A 16933-nucleotide genomic window follows, 5' to 3' on the forward strand; every position below is an offset into this window, starting at 1 on the left:
CAGGAGCTCAATAGAAGAGTTTTTGTGTCCCAAGTACGTCTCTATTTGGGGGGCCAGGGGGGCTGTTTCCCACTCGAGCAGGTCTCCACTCCCCCCCTCTGTTCTTGCCTCCAGGCCACTTGGACAGTGTGTTCTACTCCATCTCCTCGGGGGACCCCCACGGGTACTTCTCGGTGGACCCAGAATCAGGGGAGCTGCACACCAGCCTGCCCCTGGACCACGAGGCCCAGCCTCACCTCCTCCTCGAGGTCCAAGCCCGCAGCGGCTCCCCTCCCGCCTACAGCAGCGCTCGGGTGCAGATCAGCATCACAGACGTGAACGACAATGCGCCCGCCTTCCCGGCCCCCTCTGACTCAGTGCTGCTACCTGAGGGGGCTGCCCTGGGCACGGTGGTCTACACAGTGCAGGCGGAAGACGGTGACAGCGGAGCGAACGGGCAGGTGCGCTTTGAACTGGCCTCAGGAGGGGCCAGCGCCTTCACCGTGGAGCACTTCTCCGGGAAGGTGCGCCTCGCGGGGGCCCTGCAGCGGGAGACCAGCGCCCCCTACAGACTGGTCATCCTGGCGCAGGACGGCGGGGTCCCCCGGCTCAGTGCCACCTTCACCCTCTTGGTTCACCTGCAGGCGGCCGATGAGCACGGCCCCATCTTTGACACACTCACCTACCGCGTGGAGGTGCGCGAGGGCGTGCCTGTGAGCACCCGCTTCCTGCAGGTTCGAGCCCTGGCCCAGGAGCCCAGCGCCCCCTTGGCCTACCACCTGCGGGCCGAGGGGGATGCGTCCAGCTTTGGCATCGCTCCAGACACTGGCTGGCTGTACGTGCGCAGCTCCCTCGACCGGGAGGTGCAGGAGCTGTACGTGCTGACGGTGCTGGCGGTGGCCGGGGAGGGCGAGGGTCGCCAAACGGGCACCAGCACCGTGCGCATCACTGTCACAGATGAGAATGACAACAGCCCCCGCCTGAGCGAGGAGCGCTACTTCTTCACTGTGGCTGAGAACAGGCCGGCCGGCAGCAGCGTGGGCCGGGTGACGGCCAGCGACCGGGACGCGGGACAGAACAGCCGCCTGGCCTACCGCCTGGTGCCGCCCGAGGGGAACTTCCTGGTCCACACCCAGACTGGTGAGGGAGCAGAGCGGGAGTGGGAGGCTCTTCTCAGCAGGGGCTCCCGCGGGGGAGCCGGGGAGGGAGCAGCTGGGTGTCTCACCTGCACTGAGCGCCTCTTCTCCTCATCCTCCAGGGGAGCTGAGCCTTCGGAGGAGCTTGGACCGGGAGCAGCAGGCCAGCTACCAGCTCCAGGTCGTGGTTCAGGACGGGGGGACGCCACCCCGCAGCACCACGGGCACCGTCTACGTCACTGTCCTGGATGAGAACGACAATGCGCCCACCTTCCTGCACGTGGCCGAGGGCCGTGAACTCCTCCTCCAGGTGGGCGAGGGATCCAGGGGGCAAGGAAGGACCTCTTGGGGGCACTGGCAGTTCCTCAGAAAGGGCAGCAGGAAGGCCAGGGCCCGAGGGGTAGGATCATGGAGCAGGGAGGTGGCATCGCCCTCTGCGTGTCCAGGCAATGTCTGCCAACTCCATCTCCCCCCACCCCTCTGCTGTACCCTCTCAGGTTCTGGAGGAGAAGCCGGCTGGGCTGCTGGTGGCTTCGCTGAGGGCCAAAGACCCGGACGAGGCAGAGAACGGCACTGTCTTCTACTCGCTGTCAGGTAAACAGGTCCCCCTGGGCTGGGCTCCTGGGAGGCCCCACTCTGCCCAGAGGTTTCAGGCCTCCACTCCTTCTCCCGGAGGGTTTCCTGGGCCTCCCCTTGGCTGCCCCCCCCCAGCGCTTCTCTCTCTGTCTCCCTGCAGGCGCCTGGGCAGAGCGCTTCTCCCTGCACGTGGCCACCGGGGAACTGCGGACAGCCACGCGGCTGCGCCAAGCAGACCGGGGCGAGTACGCTTTCACGGTGACAGCAAGCGACCGAGGTGCTGCCCCCCAGAGCACAACAGCAGCCGTGCGCATCCAAGTAGGAGCCCTCTTTTGCCTCGGGTGTGGGGCTGGGCCTGCCCCAAATACCCCCAGGCCCCTTCCTAACCTCTCCCCTCCCTCTGCAGGTGGTGTCCACAGCCCGCCTGCTGCCCCGTCCCGACACTACGGTGCTGACCTTTCACCCCACGGAGGGCCTGCAGCCGGGCTCTCTCATTGGCTGTGTGGCCCCCCCAGAGCCGCCTGCACCCGGGCAAGTGACCTACATGCTGGTGGGGGGCAGCAGCGGGGACGGCCTCTTTGTGGTGGACCCAGGCACGGGGGACATCTACGTGGCCCAGGAGCTGGACTACGAAGCCGGGATGAAGCACAGCCTGCAAGTCAGCATGGAAGACGTCCTTCAGGGCTACCCCAGCCAGCGCCTGGTCTTGGTGGAGATCCACGTGCAGGACAGCAATGACCACGTTCCCACGTGGCCCCAGGACCCCCTCACTGTGGTGGTGTCTGAGGGGGCCACCCCTGGCACGTCCCTCTTCACCTTCCAGGCGCTGGACGGGGACGGCCCGGGGCCCAACAGCCAACTGCGCTACAGCCTCTTGCGCCAGGAGGCCCCCTCGGCCCCCTTCCAGCTGGATGCGCGGAGCGGGGAGCTGAGCCTGCAGGGGGCGCTGGACCGCGAGACTCAGTCGGCCTACCTGCTGGTGGTCCAGGCCACGGACCAGGCGCTCAACGCCAGCCAGCGCCACTCGGCGGCCGTCACTGCCCACATCTTTGTCACGGACGAGAACGACAACGGGCCCGCGTTCTGCTCCCCCTCGAGAATTGACATCCCTGAGGACCAGCCCACGGGCTTCCTGGTGCTCCAGGTGGTGGCCAGGGATCGGGACCTGGGTGAGAACGGGAGGGTCAGCTATGCGCTGCGCGCAGGGAACCTGGACGGGCGATTCCACCTCAACCCCAACACAGGTGAGGCAGAGGGAGGTACCAGGCCGCCATGCAGGGATTTGTAGTCTGTGTATGCAGGATCCCACCACGCATTCCCAGGAGCTGGGAAAGAGCACTGCATCAGGATGTAAGGGATGTCCTTCAGTTATACGAGCAGTCCTCCCCCCACGAGATTTTTCTGCAGGTGAGGCGAGCCTCTGTTCTCCCCCTTTTGCACACCCTGCTATTTGGGCTGTGCGCTCTGCTGATTGGCTGGTGGCGGCAGCAGTCCCTCCTCCCTGTCCTGTGGGGCCGTCTTGCAATATGCCACCAATAAATGGTCTGTCTGTCTTTCCGAGATGTGGCCTGTGCACAGTGCCCCCGCCCCAGGCATGTACAAAGGACCTGGTATGTCACCAGGAGCAAAAGCACAAGTCTGGGAAAGAAAGATAAAACAAATCACCCCAAACTTGAGCTCTAAGACCCTCTAGTGCAGGGGTAGGCAAGCTAAGGCCTGGGGGCCAGATGCGTCCCAGTCACCTTCTCAATCCACTCTGCGGACCTTCTGGGAATCCGCCTGTTTTTACATGAGTAGAATGTGTGCTTTGTATTTAAAATGCATCTCTGGGTTATCTGGGGCATAGGAATTCGTTCATCCCCCCCACCAAATATAGTCCGGCCCCCCACATGGTCTGAGGGACGGTGGAGCGGCCCACGGCTGAAAAGGGTTGCTGTCCCCTGCTCTAGTGTGAGATGGGTGGGTGGTGAGAGCCCTTCTGAAGTCCTGTGTTGTAATACCTCCCCAGGAGCAGAAGTCTGAGACTCTGCACCTTGTGCTTGGCTGGGGGGGCGGCTAACCCTTTGGGGCAACAGCTCCTTATGAGGGTTCTGGCAGAAAACAGAGGGGGAAATTACATCTTTTGGTTGTTCTAAAATGCTACTGACATCCTCTTGAGGTTTACCTTTTCAGTGATTGTTGACAAGGCTTTCTGGATAACAGCTGCTTTATTCTCTTCCTTCTCTGAATTGGACTTTTGCAGAAGAACACTTTTTTACATAAAAAGATGAAACTCCTCCTTGCACTCCTTGCAGGTGGAGAAATAAATTTCCAACTGGAGTAACACTGGCCAGAAATCTGAGGGCAGAGTCTTGCTCCAGCCCATGACAATGAGTTCTGAGTTGATTCCCAGAACCATGAGATCCCTGCAACCCCCTTTTGCACGTCTTGATGCAAAATGCCTTCATGCCCCATCTCCATCTCACATGTTGGCCTCCTGCTCTCCTCCCAGGCGCGCTATCCATCGTGAGGACGCTGGACCGGGAGGAAGTGTCCCAGCATAACTTGACAGTGGTAGCCACGGACCACGGGTTGCCACGGCACTCTGCCACGCAGCTCCTGCTTGTGCATGTGCTGGATGTGAACGACCAGGCGCCTGCCTTTGAGAGAAACAGCTACGAAGCCAGTGTGGCAGAAAACCTGCCCCCTGGTGTCCCCGTGCTGCAGCTGCACGCCACCGACCCCGACCTGGGTAAGAGCCTGACCCTCTGCCTGTGGTCATTTGCAGGGTCATCCACCCAGAAGTGGAAGGGATGGGGAGGAGTGTCTGGCCAGAGAATGGGGTCACCCAGAGAGCACAAGCCCCCTTTCCAGGGGGGCTCACTGTGTCCTCCTTGGGCCCGGCACTGTGCATATTGTGCCAAAGGCCACCCGCGGTCTTTGAAACTGGAGACCTCTGAACTCCTGGCATCAGTGGGTGGAGAACCTCTGCCAGCCTGGGCTGAGGGCACCGGGGTGGGCCAGGGGAGGAAAGGTTGGACTTGGCTCATGGAGACTGTTGGCCAGCTGGTCAGGACATCTCAGCCTAACCTCCCTCACAAGAGGGTGGCTAGAATTAAATGGTGATAATCCTTGGAGCAAAAGGAGGGTGCAAGTGCAAGAGAGACCACAGAGGAGGCAGGCCTAGCCAAGATGGCTTCAGCCCAGCAGATCAACCCGACCAAATGGCCAGAATGGCCAGCGGGTGGCAAGAGCAGCATTTGGTGTTGGGTTGGCCACCACTCTGTGCAAGCGCAGGTGCCCCTGGCCTAGCTGGCGCCTGCTTTTGGCTGCCTCTTGCTTCAGCCCTGCCCACTCCCCAGCTTCAGAGCAGCAGCAGCTCCCATGCGGCAGAGACATTGTGTGCTCCTTGGTACGAAAGTGGCGTCTGTGGTTCTATGTCAGGCTGGTCTTGAAAGGCTTCTGAAGCCCAGTTTAAACATGCCAACTTCTGGCAGCTGCCACAGCTGGCCCCCCAGTCCCTGCCCTGCTAACACTCTGGCTTTGCCTGGGGGGGGAGCAGTGGGGCTGTGAGGGGGGTCAGCCGAGTGTGGTTGGGAGGGTGTGGAAGAGGGGCCTTTGCGCCTGTGGGGCTGCGCTTGTGAGGACGACGATGTGGGGGAAGAGTAGGGCCCATGCTCAGCCTCCCTTGCGTATCTCGCCAGGATCCAATGGGCAGGTGTCCTACGGCGGCATCTCTGGGGACGAATTCTCCATCGACCCCCACACGGGTCTGATCAGCACCCGGCGCTCCCTAGACCATGAGGAGCATGCAGAGCACTTGCTGACAGGTAAGGTGGGGGAGGGGGTCCTCGGGGGGGGGGGCTCTTCTGAGGCCCACAGGCCAGCGGCTCCTTCTATTTCCAAGACAGACTCAGGCACCTTCAGCCTCAGAGAGCGCACAAGGACAGGCCAGCCCCGCATGCAGCATTTGGGCAAAGGGGCATTTCTGGATACTCCTGTAGTGGGACCTGCTCAGGTTCCTTTCAAGTGTTTTGAAATCTGAGTCAGTTTTTTAAAGTGCTTATTAAATTTGTATCCCACTACAAACTGACATCAATTGGCACTGTATGGAATTTGTCCTTTCGTCTGCTCTGCTTGTTTTCGCTGCCTCTGTGGCCCCCCCCCCCAGGAGACGTCCCCCTGCTGTCTCTATGGCTCACAGCCTGCTCCCCCTCCCCACAGTGTACGCGCGGGACAAGGGGCAGCCCCCTCGCCAGGCCAAGGCCACGGTTCGCATCCTGGTGGCAGATGACAACGACCACGCGCCCACCTTCCAGGCGGAGGCCTCTTCCCTGGAGGTCCCAGAGAACCAGAGCCAGGTGGAGCTGACCACCGTGCGGGCCACGGATCACGATGCAGGGGAGAACGGGCGCCTCACCTACCGCCTGGCAGGTGAGGGAGGGAGGGAGGGAGGGAGACTCCCTGCTTGGGGTGATGCAGAGCCAGAGGCCGGGGAGGGCAGAAGGGAGGGTCTCCCACCCCACCAGGGGCTCCTTCTCCTGGTCCCCCTTCATTTCAGAGTGGGTCCATGCAGCCTCCATTTCCCACTTTGGAGCCGTATTAAGCCTTGGAGATTTTATTTATTTATTTATTCATTACATTAAAATTTATACATTGTTCAATTGTGGGAAAACAACCTCAAAGTAGTTTACAAAAAGATGAAAGAAGAAAATCAAGAAAAATTTGCAGCGATGCTTTAAAGCCTACAAAAAGTTAAAACACTAAGGCAGATAAAATGTCAGAAGGAATATAGGGAAGCTGCCTGTTGGATACCAGTAGGCAAGGAGTTCCAGACTAAGAAAGGGGATTATGGGATGCCTGTACTGTCAGTTCCATGAAGTGGGTAAGGCAATCTTCTGGGCAGCTGAGAAACCAGCATGAGGGGTAGTTTGGGCAGTCATGTGCCAGTCCAGGAAAGCTTCACCCTCCTCCTGCTCCTCCCTTCAGCTGGAGACTCTGAGGAAGACTTTGCCTTGAACCCCGTCTCCGGCCAGCTGTCCACAGCACGAGGCCTGGACCGGGAGCGTGTGGCCAGCTACGCCCTGACCGTCCAGGCCTGTGACCACGGCTCCCCCCCACGCTGCGCCAGCCTGGCGCTCCACGTGCAAGTGCTGGATCTGAACGACAACGCCCCTCGCTTTGCCCAGGAAAGCTACGTGGCCGAGGTGCCAGAGGACTTGCCCGTGGGGGCGCTGGTGCTGCAGCTGGAGGCCCAGGACCCGGACGAGGGGCCCAATGGACGCGTCTCCTACTTCCTGGCCAACGAGTCGCTGGGCACCTTCCAGGTGGAGCCTCAGACAGGCCGCCTCACCACCACGCAGCCGCTGGACCGGGAGCAGCGAGACTCCTACCGCTTTGTGGCCGTGGCCGTGGACTCGTCCCCACTGAGCCCCCGCAGTGCTTCCGTGCAGGTCACGGTCAGCGTCCAGGACGTCAACGACCACATCCCCGCCTTTCCACTCAGCCCACTTTCTGTCACGCTGCCCCGCAACACGCCCGCCAAGCGGGTGGTGGCCACGCTGCGGGCTGAGGACCACGACGCGGGCGCCAACGCCTCCCTCCTCTACCGCCTGGCCGCCCCCAGCCCCGCCTTTGCCATCAACACCTACACAGGCGCCATCCAGCTGCTGCAGCCCCTGGGCACCCTCACCCAGCGCCAGCGCACCGTCTTCGTCCTGGCCAGCGACCTGGGGGAGCCCCCGCTCTCCTCCATCGGAGTGGTGGTCATCCACCTGCAAGACGAGGGCTTCCGGGGGGTCCGCTTCCCCCGCAGCACCAGCGACGTGACGCTGCCAGAGAACGCCGCGACAGGTATGGGCAGGGGGTGGCTCTGGCTGGCTAGTCTGGAGCAGAAGGGGAGGGGGCTGCCTTGTCTGTCCCCAGCCCGTAAGTGGGAGCACCAAGGCCACTGCGTGTGTGTCCCAGAGGATTTTAAGAAGGGAGCATAAGAAGCCTCAGAGTCTGGCATCCTGTTGCCCATAAAATGTGTCTTTAATGTTGCACACCACCCGGGGATCTTTTGATAAAGGGTTGAATATTAATATTAATAACTATTTAGGAAACCCACAAGCAGGACCAGAGCACAAGAGCTGGGCACAGGCATCCTGGCTAGTGGGCCTCGGGAGCCCCCCTCCCCCTCCATGGATTTGCCTAAACCTCTTTCATGGCCGTCCGAGTTGGTGGCCACCCCTGCCTCTTGTGGGAGGGAGTTCCGTGGTTTAGCTCTGTGCTGCATGAAGAAGTGCTTGCTGGGATCTGTCCTGAATCTTCCACTAACAGCAAAGCAGGTTTCCTTCTGGAAGTGGATGTTCTTTTTCTAAAGGCCTGCCCCCCCCCGGCTGCCTCCCCCTCCAGGCACCACCGTGCTGAGCACCCCAGCCGCCCACACAGCCGGCTCCTCAGGCCGCATCACCTACAGCATCGTCAGTGGCAATGAGAAGGGTGCTTTCCGCATCCAGCCCAGCTCAGGTACGGAGGGGCCCTCGAGGGCAAGGCCAGACAGGCCCCTGGGGCGCGAGGAGAGGCCTTGGGCGGCTTCATCTCTGGGTCAAAAGGCCCCCTTGGAAGCCTGCTTTGTCCTGGAGGAGGCGAGAGCCGCAGGCTTTGTGGGGGCCGCCTCCCTCCCTCCCTCCTGCTCCCCTTCTCCTCCACCAGGGGCTTGGATGTGGTCCTGCTCCAGGGTGCCACTTCCATGAGTGATGGCCTCTCTCCCCCTGGATCTGGCCATCTGGGTCCGGCTTTTCTCACGGCCCTTGCCGGACTCAGAGTACAGGCCTCCAGGGCAAAGGAGGGCCCCACATGCCAACCAAAGCAGCCCCAAGTTGCCTTCAAGGGAGAGGGTGGCCCCCACCGCACGGCTTCCCCGGGGACCCTCCCTGCATGGAGAGGGTGTGGCGCAGGCGGCCGATCTCCCCCCTTCTCCCCTGCAGGCCTGGTGTCGGTGCAGAATCCCCGCAGCCTGGACTTTGAGCTGAGCCCCCGCTTGCGCCTGGTGCTGCAGGCAGAGTCAGCCTCCTCCTTCGGCTTCATGGCTGTGAACGTCAACCTGCAGGACGTCAACGACAACCGGCCGCGCTTCCGGCTGCCCAACTACGTGGCCTTCATCTGGGAGGCCCAGGGCTACGACTCCCCTGTCATCCAGGTGGGGAGGGGTCCTCTGGGATGGCGGGCTCCTCGGCGGGGCTCCAGGCGAACCTCAGGAGCAGCACCGGGGGGGGGGGAGTCCTGGGGGGCTGGGGGGCATGTGGGCCAGGTCCAAGCGGGGGCAGGACTCTCCCCGTCTTCTCACGGCAGGTTGTGGCAGATGACTTGGACCAGGGTCCCAACGGGCAGGTGACGTACACCATCAACCAGACACTGCCCATGAACGGGCTCTATCGCATCAACAGCCAGACAGGCACCATCACGACAGCGGCCATTCTGGACAGGGAGATTTGGGCCCAGACCCGGTGAGTCCGCCCTTTGGCCTCCCCGCTTCCAGCCGTGGAGCGACTCTGGCCACAAGCCTCGCCAGGAGCCCGTGGGAGACATTTATCCTCTCTGAGGCTCTGTGCTGATTTTGGGAAGAGGGAGAGAGGTGGTGTTTAAATTGTGTAATTGCTTTTAATTGTTTTGAGAGATGTGTTTCTACTGTGTGGTGAATCTCTTTGGGATTCCTCGCAGGAAGCAACTCAGAACTGAACTGAACTGAATCATGGAGAGGCAGCCAGTCCAGAATAATAATAATAATAATAATAATAATAATAATAATAATAATAATAATAATAATATATTTGTAGCCTGCCCACCTGGCTGGGTTTCCCACAGAAAGGGCAGGGATTGGGGGATGGGGGATGGGCAGGGACAGATCTACTGTGAGACTAAGGAAGCTTCGGCTTCAGGCCCTGAATCCCAGAGAGACCCAGAAGCAACTTTAGTCCAAGTTGCTTAAAAATTGTGCGTCTAGTAGACCCAATCTGAGCTGCATTGATTTGAGTCTAAGTTGTATATATTTCAACAACACCAAAGTCCGAGAGTCAGTAGCACAGATGTTGTAAAGGTGTCAGTTCCGTCACTGAAGAAGAGAACGGGGCTCGCCCAGACCTCGTTGCTAGTGGCCAAGGGGCCCCGTGACATTTCAAGCTCCAGGCCCCAAAAAGGTAGGTCTATGACTGGGCCAGGCCAGTTCCCTCTTCTGCCCCCGCCATGCGCTCCCTGGAATAGCAGGGGGGCCTGGGGGGGGCCTCCTGGAGGCTGCCAGTCCACAGGATGCCAAAGGGAAGGGGCACCCTGTGGCACCAGGCGGGCTTCTCCTTGGCCCTGACCCCCATTCCCCAGGCAGACACCAGCTGCGCCCCCTTGTCCCTGAGACGCTCCTGCTTCCCTCCACCCACAGCCTGGTGCTGACCGCAACAGACCGAGGGAACCCTCCTCTGGTGGGCTCTGCCACCCTCACAGTGCTGGTGATGGATGTGAACGACAACAGCCCCACCATCCCTGCCCCCTGGGAGGTGCGGGTGCCTGAGAGTGAGTAGATGGAACAGGGCTCACGAAGCCCCCCTTGGTTGGCTGGGGGGAGGGGCGCTGTGGGAAAGCGGTGCTCTCTCGGCACGGCTCTCCTCAAAAGCAGGCACGGAGGGTGTCACCTGGGAAACACTTGCAAGACATGAGCACCTCTGAGCAAATGCAGAGCTTCTTTCTCTTAGTGCTGGCACAGAGCCCTCCATCGAGATGGGGAGGAGAAGCCATGCTCCCCTGGGCAACCCCAAACAGCTCTGCATGGCCTTTGCCCCTGGCAGGCCCAGCTCTGACCCCCTCCCCCCCACTCCACAGACGCCCTCCTGGGCACCGAGATCACCATGGTGACGGGCAACGACGTGGACTGCGGGCCGCAGCTCTCCTACATGCTGGTGTTGGACAGTGGCACTGCTGGCACCTTTAGCATCCTGCGCTACGGGGGCCGCATCACTCTGCTGGGGCCGCTGGACTATGAGCAGCGCAGCCGCTATGCACTGACGGTGCGCGCCTCGGACTCTCAGCACGAGACGGAGGCCAACGTCACGGTGCTGGTGGAAGACGTCAACGACAACCCTCCCGTCTTCTCCCAGGCCCTGTATCAGGTGCGCAGCCTTTGCCCTCAGGCTTCTCCCCTCAGGGGCCGCACGTCCTTCGCCAGGCAGGGCAGAACCCACAAAACGATCTGCGCAGGGGAGCTCTGCAGCCCTGGGAAAGTGCAGGAAAGTGGGCCAGAGCTAGGATTCAGAGGGCAGGGCAGCGACAGCACCTTCGATCACAAACCTTGATGCAAATTGCTATGTTGCTGCTTTAGTTTAAGCATCACTTGTGCCAAATATGAAAAAGTGTCCAGGTGTGAGTTGCCCCCTTCAGCTCAACATGGCTCAGTCATGTGCCGGAGAGACCACGCCTCCCCCCGGACCCCCTCCTCATTGCCCTCATTCTGCTCTTCTCCCCCTTTGGCTCCTCACAGGGGCACCATGGGCAGGGGGCAGCTCGTGCCAACAGGTTTCCCCCACAACCTTGGAGGGCAAATAAATGCCCAGGAATGACAGGTAACCCTCTGTCTCCTCCCAGGTTGTAGTGCCAGAACACACCCGAGCCGGCAGCCCCATCCTGACCCTCAGCGCCACAGACCTGGACTCGGGCGCCAACGGGGAGGTCACCTACCAGCTGGCCAGGCCAAGCCACTTAGTCTCCATCCACCGGACCAACGGTATGAAGGCAGCCGTGGGATGAGGCCCCTGTGAGATGCGTTGGAGGGGCAGGGGCAGTTCTGGGGGGGACGGGACTTTGGCTGAGCTCTTCCTTCTCCTCTTCTTTGTCCTCTGTGATGTTCTCCCTCCTCTTTCTCTCCTTCCTCCTCTTCTCTTTCTCCTCCTATTCCTCCTCACTGCCCTTTCTCTGCCCTGCCAGGGACCTTGTTCACCACGCAGCTCCTGGTGCTGGATCCGGGGCGCTCCACACTGGACATCCTAGTGGAGGCCCGCGACCGGGGCACGCCCAGCCTTTCGGCCTGGACCACGGTGCAGATCCAAGTGCTGGACGTGAACGACCACGGGCCTCAGTTCCTGAAGCCGCACTACAACGCCTGCGTGTCGGAGGACCTGCACCCGGGCACCACCCTGCTGACCCTGGAAGCCACAGATGCCGACGTGACGCGGGAGAACGCGGCCCTCGACTACACCATTGTCAGCGGGAACAGCGGCCACGCCTTCCAGCTGGAGGGCCGTTCCGGGGGCGCCAGTGCCCTGGTGCTGGTGGAGCCCCTTGACTTTGAGGCCGTGGCCATCTACAACCTGACGGTGGCCGTGTCGGACCGGGGAGTGCCTCAGCACAGCGCCGTGGTGCCCGTGCTGCTCACTGTGCTGGACGTCAACGACAACCCCCCGGAGTTTGGACGCTCTGCCTACCACGTGGCCGTGAGCGAGGGCACCGTGCCCGGGGTAGAGCTGCTGCGCATGGCAGCCCAGGACCCTGACTCGGGGGCCCACGGCCAGGTCCGCTACAGCATCAGCTCTGGGGACCCCGGCGGCCTCTTCCAGCTGCACCCGTCCACAGGGGCACTGCGCCTGGCAAAGGCGCTGGACTGCGAGGCCCAGGCCCTGCACACCCTGGTGGTGCGGGCCTCGGACGGAGCAGGCGGCCACTTTGCCCTAGCGTCCATCACCGTGGAGGTGAAGGACGTCAATGACAACCTCCCCTACTTCCCCCTGGAGGTGCTGAGCTGCAGCCTGCGGGAGAACCTGCCGCCAGGGAGCCTGGTCACCACGGTGCGGGCCGTGGACCTGGACGTGGGAGCCTTCGGGCAGCTGCACTATGCCCTCCTGCCATCCGAGGGCGGGGAGGCCTTCGCCATCAACAGCAGCTCCGGGGAGCTGCACGCGCTGCAGCCCTTTGACTTTGAGCGCACAAAGGCCGTCCAGCTGCGGGTGCAGGCCACGGATGTTGGCAACACATCGGCCACAGCCACCGTACGTGTTCTGGTGACCGGGGAGGACGAGTATGACCCCGTGTTCCTCAGCCCAGCCTTCAGCTTCGAGGTCCCCGAGGGTGCCCAGCGGGGGCAGAGCATTGGGTCCGTGGTGGCCACGGACGAGGACGAGGGCCCTGACGGTGTGGTGCTCTACACGCTGCTCAAGCCGTCTCCCTTCTTCGGAATCAACCAAACCAGTGGCGCCATCTACCTGCGCGTGGACAGCCAGGCGCCCTCGGGGGGGCCTCCCAAGCAAGAGCCCCGGGAAATGGTGCTGGAGGTGCAGGCCCACAGCCCCTTGCCTGCCTCGCGCTCGGCCTCCGCCCAGGTCACCGTGGACGTGACACACACCTCCTTCGGCCTGGTGCCTGACCTCAACCTGCTGCTGGTGGTTGCTGTAGCCGCCTCTCTGGGCGTGGTGGTGGTGCTGGCCACCGTGGCCATTGTGCTGGCCCTGGTCCGCTCGCGGCAGAGCCGGGGCCCCAAGGAGGTGGATCTGGCCCATGTGCAGAGTGGCTCCTTGCAGAAGCTGGGCCACAGCGAGCCGACTCTGCCCGGCGGAGACTGCCTCTACCACGAGGCGCTGCCCGGCTATGGCACGGAACCGGCCGGCCCCTACACCCGGGGTGGGTCTCTGGACCCTTCCCACTCCAGCGGGCGAGGTTCCGCCGAGGCGGCCGAGGACGACGAAATCCGCATGATCAACGAGTGTCCCCGCATGTCCAGCGTCACCTCCTCCCTGCAGGAGCACCTGGTGGCTCGCGGACCCGACTCTGGCATCCAGACGGACGCGGACCGCCTCTCGGACGTCTCCTGCGAGCCCGCCACCCTGGATGCGGCTCACTGGTTCAAGAACCGGAAGGGGCCTGGTGGCCTGCTGCTTCCCGGCCAGCCCCCCCAGCTCTACCGGGATGACGGGGGCAGCAGCGGCCCCTACCTGGGGGCAGGCTGTGGGCTCAGCGTCTCCTCCGCCCCCAAAGACTACTCTTTTCCGGAGGACGGGAAGCCGTGCGTGGACGGCTCCCTGACGGCCATTGTGGCCAGCGATGAGGAGCTTCGTGGCAGCTACAACTGGGACTACCTCCTCAACTGGTGCCCCCAGTTCCAGCCCCTGGCCAGCGTCTTCACAGAAATTGCCCGCCTGAAGGACGAGAGTTCCCTGCGCAAGCCCTTCCCCACCAAGCCCAAGCCCCGCATCGACCCGCCTCCACTCATCACCTCCGTGGCGCACCCGGGCGCCAAGTCCGTGCCCCCCAAGCCGGCCGTGGGGCGGGCCTTCCCCCACCTGGCCACCGCCTCCTCCTCCTCTCTGCGACGCTCCCCCATCAGCCACGAGGGCTCCCTCTCCTCGGCCGCCATGTCCCCCAGCTTCTCCCCCTCGCTCTCCCCACTGGCTGCGCGCTCCCCCATGGTCTCTCCCTTCGGGGTCTCCCAGGGGCCCTCGGCGTCCGCCATCAGCACCGAGCATTCCCTGGAGGCCTCTGAGGAGGCCGAGCTCCGCATCTAGCTTGGGACTCTGCAAAGGGTGTTGACTGAGCACAAGCCCCCCCTTCCCGCTCCTGGAGCCGAGACTGTGGGACTTTGCCAGGCTGGCTCCTGCACCTGCCTGCAGGAGAGTCGTGGGTTGCAGAAGCTGCCCCGGCGTCACCGTCCTCACCTCTTCCTCGGTGCAAAGGGATGCTGTGAGGGCAGAATGCGTCCCTCTCCAGGCAACTGGCTGGCCAAAGCGGTGGCAGGAGATGGGCTGCGCTCCCAGGGGGCATTCCATGCGTGGCACAAGGACCACTGCCCTGTGGCAGATCTCATTGCTGTCCTTCCACTGCCCCCACCCCATGTACAGGCGCTGCTCACAGGAAGACACACACCACCTTCTCAGTATTGTTCCACCCCCACCCCACCCCACGGGGCACTGCTCCCCCCTGCACACGGAGCTGGCTGGGCTGGGTCTGCTGAAGGGGTGTCTGGCTGAAGCCCCCATGGCCTCAGGGCTGTCACTGCCCCCTCCAGACCCATGAGATGCTGCTGCTCCAATTGCAATGGGACTCAAAGGCACCCCACAGCAGCAAAGGCGGCAGCCAGCATGGAGGGGCCTCTTTGCCTGACCAAAGCGTGTCTCTCTCTCTCTCTCTCTCTCTCTCTCTCTCTCTCTCTCTCTCTCTCTCTGGGCCAAGGCAGGTGCAACTTGTGCCCTTCACAGTCCCACATGATGCCACCAGCTCCCCTTCCGTGCCAGGGGACCCTGTGCCCTCCTCCCACTGCTTGCTTTGCACTGGCATATGCATGCCTTGGGGGCTGGTTTCCCCCCCCCCAAACACACACACACACACAAGCAAATCTTAACCTAGGAAGAGGGCACCTTCACTTTGCTCGCTCACACTGGGTGCTGCCCAGGAAGGGCAGCACTCTGACAGCTTGGCACTGGGTGTGGGGGCCATGGGGTGATACAGCACCAATGCCCTTCTTGTCCACGTTGCTCTTTGTCTGAGACTGAAGCAGGGGACCCCAGACTCCCCACAACTTCCCCACCCTCAGCACAGACTTGCAATAACCAAGTGCTCCTCCCTTGGCTTCCTTTTTTAGTGAGGGGAGTGAATGGTACTACAGTAGCAATAATTAAACACCTCTGTCTGTCCACCCCCATCCCGCCTACAGGCACATACTTGAGAATAAGGGCAAGCAGAGGAAGGGGCCGTCTCCTGAACCCATCCAGCTCTGGCTGGTAGCAGCTGCCTAGGCAGGGGAACTTCCCAGGCCTCTCTGGAGAGGCGGCCAAGTTTTGTACCCAGGATCTTCTGCATGCCAAGCAGCTGCTCCCCCCTTCCATGCCAGTGCTGGCAAGAGGGATCGCGTCTGGCCAGATGCCCTGCAGATAGAAAGCTAGCATGTCAGGAGGGGAAGAGTTCAGCTGCCAGGCTGGTCAACTGGCTCCAGCATGACAAGGAGCTTGAGGGGCCACAGGGGCTTGGAAGCTGCAGATGGGAAGGGTTGACTGGTGCTTTCGGCAGGATGCTGAAGAAGCCTGGGAAGCATGGCAGAGACACCCCAGATCGGGGCAGGGCCAGTTTGCTCCTTGCCCACAGGCTTCCCAGAAGGCTCCTGCGCGGGGGGGTGGGGCTGGGTGGCCAAGGGCACTTCCTCTCCAGGCCGGGAAAAGCTCTACCAGCAGAATTGCTGCCTGCATGCACAAGACCCTGGGGCCAGGCCTTTCTGAGGGACAAGCACAGGGGACCCCAGCTGAGCGGGCGGGGGGGGATGGTGGCCCTCCTTCCCCCTCCCATGCCCATTTAACCCCATGAGGCCCGTCCTGAAGCCTCCCTCTCTGGCATCCTCTCTGCCCTGACCGCAGCCCAGCCTGGCAGACTCTCTTTATTTATTGTAATCTGTTTCCTATTTCCACAATTTTGTATCTTTTTGTATTGCTGAGCACCCGCAGCATGATAAGTCCCGGGTGCCCCGCCCGCCCCCCCGGCCCTCCTTTTGAGCAGGGACCAGATCCAAGTGCCAACTTTTTGAAGTAATGCCTTAATAAACCACACCGTGTTTGTAAGGACTCGTCTTCTTGGCGGGGGGGGGGCGGGGGGGTGAGACGGGGGGCGGGCTGAGGGGGTGAGACGGGGGGGCTGAGGGGGTGGGGCGGGGGGCTGAGGCGGGGGGGGGCTGAGGGGGTGAGGCGGGGGCGGGCTGAGGGGGTGAGACGGGGGCGGGCTGAGGGGGTGAGACGGGGGGGGCTGAGGGGGTGAGACGGGGGGGGGGCTGAGGGGGTGAGGCGGGGCCCCGCACCCGCAAGACAACCGCTTAGGGGGGGCGGGAGGACCCTTTTGTGGGTGGCAGCTTCATGGGCCAGAAAACCCTCGGAAGAGCTCTCGGGTCCAGGATCAGGCCAAGGGCTCATCTCGTCGGGCAGCCTGTCCTCACAGCGGCCGACCAGACGCCCCCAAGAGAAGCCGGCAAGCAGGATCCGAGCCAAGAGCCTTCGCCCCTCCTGTGCTTCCAGCCACGGGCCGGCAGAAGCGGGGCTGCCTCTAGCTGCAGAGTCGAGGCACAGTCGTGGCAGCTCGTAGCCCCCGACCGCCCCCGACGGGGCTTCCGTGGCTGCCCAGGCGACGAAGGGGCGAGAGCAGCCGCTCTTCCTCCGGGACGGCTGTTCCCTCCAGCACCCCTCTCTCCCCCCAAGTGCAGTTTGCTCGGGCTGCCCCACTCGACGCCCAGGGCGGCGTCGGGGGCGGCGGCGGCGAGGAAAGCCCCGGCCGGC

General features: G+C 62.5%; 1 protein-coding gene across 3 annotated transcripts in view; it reads left to right on the plus strand.

The window, feature by feature from the left end:
• The window catches only part of DCHS1 (dachsous cadherin-related 1), a 30113-nt gene extending 15833 nt beyond the window's left edge, over positions 1–14280 (plus strand). For all 3 annotated transcript variants that reach the window (XM_053385295.1, XM_053385294.1, XM_053385296.1), the window contains exons 6-21: positions 115–1119; positions 1238–1425; positions 1613–1709; positions 1852–2009; positions 2098–2935; positions 4183–4422; positions 5375–5500; positions 5895–6104; positions 6660–7523; positions 8067–8180; positions 8642–8853; positions 9006–9160; positions 10087–10217; positions 10524–10810; positions 11283–11421; positions 11622–14280. In XM_053385295.1, coding sequence (XP_053241270.1) covers positions 115–1119; positions 1238–1425; positions 1613–1709; positions 1852–2009; positions 2098–2935; positions 4183–4422; positions 5375–5500; positions 5895–6104; positions 6660–7523; positions 8067–8180; positions 8642–8853; positions 9006–9160; positions 10087–10217; positions 10524–10810; positions 11283–11421; positions 11622–14188 — 7331 coding nt within the window. In that variant the 3' untranslated portion in view covers positions 14189–14280. The remainder of the gene's footprint in view (positions 1–114; positions 1120–1237; positions 1426–1612; positions 1710–1851; positions 2010–2097; positions 2936–4182; positions 4423–5374; positions 5501–5894; positions 6105–6659; positions 7524–8066; positions 8181–8641; positions 8854–9005; positions 9161–10086; positions 10218–10523; positions 10811–11282; positions 11422–11621) is intronic.
• The last annotated feature ends 2653 nt before the right edge of the window (positions 14281–16933 follow it).

Source organism: Podarcis raffonei, chromosome 4 (genome assembly GCF_027172205.1).
Source record: "Podarcis raffonei isolate rPodRaf1 chromosome 4, rPodRaf1.pri, whole genome shotgun sequence".
Taxonomy (NCBI): Eukaryota; Metazoa; Chordata; class Lepidosauria; order Squamata; family Lacertidae; genus Podarcis; species Podarcis raffonei.